The 6,133-nt window shown below is 43.8% G+C and overlaps 1 protein-coding gene across 1 annotated transcript in view; it reads left to right on the top strand.

The window, feature by feature from the left end:
- Positions 1 to 2,059: 2,059 nt before the first annotated feature.
- LOC107300887 (Nance-Horan syndrome protein-like) overlaps positions 2,060 to 6,133 on the top strand; it is a gene marked incomplete at its 3' end in the record, with an annotated part of 7,113 nt that continues 3,039 nt past the window's right edge. The window contains exons 1-4 of the mRNA XM_015830171.1: positions 2,060 to 2,180; positions 3,984 to 4,130; positions 5,145 to 5,281; positions 5,373 to 5,568. Coding sequence (XP_015685657.1) covers positions 2,060 to 2,180; positions 3,984 to 4,130; positions 5,145 to 5,281; positions 5,373 to 5,568 — 601 coding nt within the window. The remainder of the gene's footprint in view (positions 2,181 to 3,983; positions 4,131 to 5,144; positions 5,282 to 5,372; positions 5,569 to 6,133) is intronic.

Here is a 6,133-nt window from a genome sequence, read left to right as displayed (position 1 = left end):
CTCCCATTTCTGCCTCCTCTTTTAGCCTGGCTAAATCTACACACATTCACACCTGCTGGCAAGCTTGTATATTCTACTTTTTTTTAAGAAGCTCAAAATGTTTCCATTAGAGTTCTTTAATTCCTTGATGGAATTGCTCTCCTAGGGTTTCCCTGTGATCTGGTTCGGAACCATCACAAATAGAAAGGCGATTTTATTTCCCCCCCCCTTCTTGCTAGATTTTCCTGTGAATTCCCCCCTCCCCGTATTATTAGAGCGTCGTTGTTGCCGAAAATGAATTAGTAACAGCGCAATTAGACGAATACCATGCAAATCAACGTGAGCAACTGGAACGGAAAAATTCAAGTTGTAATTAGCTTTTTGCAGCATCTTTTGCCTTGGGACACACGTTTATTTATTCATCCGATTTGCATGCTACCAATTGAATTTCCACTCAGGGCAACGTGTGTACCGCCGCACGCTAAAATTAATATAGTCGCCATTTTTCAGTCTCTTCTTCGTTCCTTTCTCCCCTGCTGACCTTTAAATAATGCAAGGGAAATGGGGGTTATTGAACAATCGGGTCTTAAAACATCTATAAGCATTCCATGTAATCGGTGATAATTTTCAAGGAAAACAGTTTAGTCTGTTTGGAAATTTAAAGACAACAAAGGCAGTTCATGTAGGAGAACACGATCAGGGAGCTTTCCACTGGCATAGAGAGTTCTATCAACAAGTATACAGTGTTATAGAATATTTTGTTTATTCCCCGAACCTCAGCATCCTTATGAAGTTGGGTGTTTTCATACACACTTCTAACACTGGAGTTCTCAAACATTTTGGCCTCTGGACCTCTTTGCCATCTTCAGAATAACTGAGGACTTCAACAAGCTTTGGTTTATAAGGGTTATGTCTCTCACTATTTATTGTATCAGAAATTAAAACTGAAACTTTTAAAATATTTATTTATTTGACTTCATGGACCCCTGAAAAGATCTTGGATCCACTGGGCTTGTCAGGAGTCAAAGGCCAGGTCCATAGGTGAAGGTCCAATTAATCTGATTTATTGTTAAGCAGCCTATCTGCAGGAATCTTCTCAACTAACCGCACCTGCTTAGAGTTAGGGAAGGATCCATAGAATTCAAGGGAATTGGACTCGCTTGTGGCTATTTAGGGATTCTAGGCTAATCCCTCTCTTAACTCTGCCTCCAGGCTCTGCCACTCCTTTTCTTACAAGGAGCTCCCAGACCACAGTTCGAGGCCTGTTGTTTTAATCAAAGACAATATCAGTATTTGCAATTATGTTTGCTGTTCTGTTCTATCCCCCCCCCTCCAGTATTCAGCTGCACCATGCCAGATTGGAGGTTAAGGTTAATACAATGGATGTTCACCCAATCTCATAAAATACAAAAGACTGTTTCAGCCTCATCTCACGTTATGTGAGGGGTGTCAAACTCAATTTCATTGAGGGCCGCATCAGCATTGTGGTTGTCCTCGGGGGGGGGGGGGCTGGGTAGGTGTGGCCAGGGTGGGCACGGCCTACTGGGTGGCCGTGGCTGGAGTGGGTGTGGCCTACTAGGTGGGCATGGCCAACTCTTCATCGTTCACATCAAGGGTGCCTGTGGGGGCCTGGGCAGGAGTGGGACAGATCTGAGGGTCTCTGGCAGAAGGGAGTGGGACCAGGACAAGCGCCAAGGCATGGTCCACTGGAAGAGTAGGTGAGGGCCATTTGCTGGCCACTTCCAGGCGATGGTGCATTTCTTCATTCCTCACAAAGGGCGACACCTCCCCAGCATGCACCCAGGGGGCAGGGCCGACACAGCAGGGGCTGGTTCCTCGCTGTTTCCAGACGGCCTTGTGGAGCTAAGACTGAATGCGTTTCAGCATAGATGGCCACCACAAAATTGTACATTGGCTCCCTCCCAGCCGTCCTGGGCCAGGGCCAAGGCAGCAGGGGCCGTTCCCTCACTGTTTCCAGGATGGCTTCGCAGGCCACATGAAACCACGTCGCGGGCCCCCGGGCCTTGTGTCTGACATGTCTGCGTTATGTGAACTGTGCCTTTGGTGAAAATGGACTGCAATGGGTGTCCTCCTAGGTGCAACAGAACCCCAAAGAATTGAATCTTTGGATCAGAACAGAGTTGGTCTGAAACCCGATGGATTCCTTAATAGCAGCCCTCTTCTTCCTGTAGAACACCAGTGTGAGTAATTTCCCACCTACTGAAACCAAGGATGGGTTATTGTTTTGGAGAGAAAGGAATATGAAAGGAAATTCAGCTTCCCACTCAAAAAACAAGAGCTTTTAGGAAGGAAGGAACATTAGAAAGGGAGGGGAAGAGAGTCTCTCTTACAGCCACTTTGATAGTAATTATTTGTACATTTCTTGATCACACTGGCTCTCGGGAGATGCTGCATATCTGTATTTATTTTTTTTCCCTACTCAAGCATTTCAATTCATTTCCTTCCAGCAGAGTTGTTTATGCATCCCATAGAGATAACATTGTTACAAAAGAGAGAAAAAGTCTTTGGTTGTTTAATAAAGCCAATAAGTATTGTCATATTTTGCAAGTCTTGTTTATTAAATAAAAGTCAAGTGAGCATGCTAAATTTTTGATCTCCAGTTGAGCTAAAGCAATAAAAGATTGCTCCAAGGCAACCTTTTCCAGAAAAAAAAACAACCCACCTATTTGAAGAGCTGGAAGGAACAAAAAGTGGCATACAATCAGTGGTGGGATTCAGCCAGTTTGGCAAAACCGGTAGCTAATTTTTGGTTGCCCAGGCCCAGAATGGACTTCTGGAAGCGGCATCTACACAGAGAACGGGTTGTTCACCTATTTGAATCCCACCACTGCATGCAATGTTTGGAAAAAGATTGTGCGAATAGTCAGTTCTGAGGAAATGTTCAGTTCACAAGCAAGCTGGACGAAAGATAAATTCAATGGTGGTGTTGGATACAATCAATCAATCAGAATAGAACTGGAAGGGACCTTAGAGGTCTTCTAGTCCAACCTCCTGCTCAAGGAGGAGACCCTACAACATTTCAGACAAATGACTTGTCCTCTAGCCTCTTCTTAAAAATCTCCAGTGATGGAACGCCCACGATTTCTGGAGGCAAGCTGTTCCACTGCTTAATTGTCCTCACTGTTAGGAAGTTTCTCCTTAATTCCAGGTTGTTTCTCTCCTTGATAAGTTTCTATCCGTTGTTTCTCATCTTGCCTTCTGGTGCCTTGGAAAATAAGTTGACCCTCTTCTTCTTTGTGGCAACCCCTCAAGTATTGGAACACTGCCGACCCATCGACACAGACAGCTCTGATCAGGAATAGATACGGTGCTTTCCAAATAACATTTGATGATTTGACACTGAATCAGATTGATTGAATTGGTTTGAAGGGTTGAGCCAAATCGGATCCAAGGTTTCAATTTACGGTGATTCATCTGCTTGGATTTTGCTGGATTAGGCTTAATATTTCGCTCTCCTGCTAAAAAAAATTATTGCAAATGGCAAGAGCTAAGTAAGGGCAGTCCTCGCCTTTTGACCACAGTTGGGATCAAGGCAGTTATTAAGTGATTTTACATTTTTTTCTTTTGACATGGTTATTGAGTGGATCACTGCAGTTGTTACATGAATCATGTGTTGGCTTCCCCATTGAGTTTTCTTGTTGGAAACCAGCTAGGAAAGTCACAAACGGGGATCATGTGACCCTGTAGCCATTGTAAATAACATGTTGCCAAGTGCCAAAATTTTGATGCCATGATTATGGGGATATTGCGACGGTCATTAGTGTGTGGATTGGTCACGGGTCACTTTTTCCAGCGCCACTGTAGTGTCAAAACGGTCGATAAATGGAATGGTTGCAAGTTGGGAACCTCCTGGAGTTCAAAAGTAGATCGTGTTGGATTGTGCAATCACATCCGGAAATATCTCTCTTGTGTCTCTTGAATCCTAACACAAACTTTGTTCTCTTTCTTCCTCTCTGTTGTTGTTTTTTTTTCTCTCTCTCCAGCTACTTCCAACTTAGATCTGGATGTGAAGAGGCCTACCCCACCCAAGCTGTTATGGCATCAACCCGTCAACATATTTTTGGCTCGACCTGTTGGTGTGGAGGACTTGCACCATGAAGCTGAGCTCAATCTCCAAAGTTTGCTGCAAGGTACTGAATCAATTATCTATCTGTCTGTCTGTCTGTCTGTCTGTCTGTCTACCTATCATCTCTCATATCTGTCTGTCTGTCTGTCTGTCTGTCTGTCTGTCTGTCTGTCTGTCTGTCTGTCTATCTGTCTATCTATCTCACCTCTCTCTCTATCTATCTATCATCTCTATCTCTATCATCTCTATCATCTATCTATCTATATCATCTCTATCTATCATCTTTCATCTGTCTGTGTCTATCTATTTATCTATCTTTCATCTATCTGTGCCTGTCTGTCTGTCTGTCTGTCTGTCTATCTATCTATCTATCATCTATCTATCTATCTATCTATCTATCTATCTATCTATCTATCTATCTATCTATCTATCTATCTATCATCTTTCATCTATCTGTATCTATTTATCAATCTTTCATCTATCTGTATCTATTTATCAATCTTTCAATCTATCTGTGTCTATCTATCTATCTATCTATCTATCTATCTATCTATCTATCTATCTATCTATCTATCTATCTATCTATCTATCTCTTACAGGTTGGGTGTGGTTTTTCCCCTCTTCCTTTCTTCATCAAGCAAAATCCAGTCCTCCACGAACCAGTGTTATTATCTCAGAAGACGCCATTTTGGGGAGGCGGAAAAAAAATAGGTGTTTTGTAATATCACATTTTGGGAAGGAGGGTAAAAAAAAATAGCTAGTCGCCCCTTTGCAAAATCCAAACAACATAACATAAAGGACTCCAAACTTCCAAATTTTACAGAGCTCCTCATCGGATAAGCAGTTATAGTTTTAAAAGAGAAGGTATGGTATGTGGAAGAAGTCAAGGCCATTTTGAAAAGATTGTGAGTCAGCATTATGGATTGAAAAACATTTAAAGAGGAAACGAAAGTGCCCTTGCCCAAGGATAGGTGAAGAATGGATTGTGTACAAATTATTCTAACTCACTCCCTTCCTCCCTCCCTCCCTCCCTCCCTCCCTCCCTTCCTTCCTTCCTTCCTTCCTTCCTTCCTTCCAGAAGAATATGAGGAGCCATATTCTGATGCCAAGATCAGTGGCCAAACTTTCCGCTATGCCAGCTCTCCTTCAGTGGACAGGCATCTCGAGTGCAGCCCTCGCCCTCCACCCAACAAACGCATGGAATTCGTCTTCATGGTGAGTCTGGTACTTTGTAGCTTGCTAAGGGAAATATTGCCGCTGGTGGGCTTAGCTGATTCTTTCCCCCATCAATGCCACTTTCTGACAGCCTACAAGCCAGCAAGTGAAGGAGAATGAAACGACGAGCCTGGGGGTAAGAGTGCTGGAGCCTTCGCTTAGCTTGCCTGCTACCCCAGACAGACACACCGCCTGGAGCCAGGGATCCCCTCTGCCTGCTCTGGAGGAAAAGAGATTACAACAGCCCTGTTCCACCCAAGCAAACATCATCCCCATCAACGTCTCAGGTAGAATAGATCGTGTGTGTGTGTGTGTGTGTGTGTGCTTGTGTGTGTAAGGGCAGTTTCTTATAATGAAATGATGGAAGGATTGCAAGGAAAAGTATCTGAGCTCAGCGTGTTAGTTCAGGAGAGAGAAAAGTGCAAGAGGCATTGAAGCTTTGCATCTGGACTTCTGTGCATGCAAATGTGCAACTAGATGCTGAGACTCTAGAAAGAGTGCAGAGAAGAGCAACAAAGATGATCAGGGGCTGGAGGCTAAAACATATGAGGAACAGTTGCTGGAATTGGGTACGTCTAGTTTAACGAAGAGAAGGACGAGGGGGGACATGATAGCAGCGTTCCAGCATCTCAGGGGCTGCCCCAAAGAAGAGGGAGTCAAGCTATTCTTCAAAGTGCCTGAAGGCAGGACAAGAAGCAACGGATGGAAACTAACCAAGGAGAGAAGCAACCTAGAACTAAGGAGAAACTTCCTGACAGTTAGAACAATTAACCAGTGGAACAACCTGCCTCCAGAAGCGGTGAATGCTCCAACACTGGAAGTTATTAAGAAGAGACTGGACAGCAATTTGTC

Source organism: Protobothrops mucrosquamatus, unplaced genomic scaffold, assembly GCF_001527695.2.
Source record: "Protobothrops mucrosquamatus isolate PMUCROS unplaced genomic scaffold, P.Mucros_1.0 scaffold8991, whole genome shotgun sequence".
In the NCBI taxonomy this organism is placed as follows: Eukaryota; Metazoa; Chordata; class Lepidosauria; order Squamata; family Viperidae; genus Protobothrops; species Protobothrops mucrosquamatus.
Note: the sequence above shows the minus strand (reverse complement) of the source record. Positions and strands in the feature narration are given on the sequence as shown.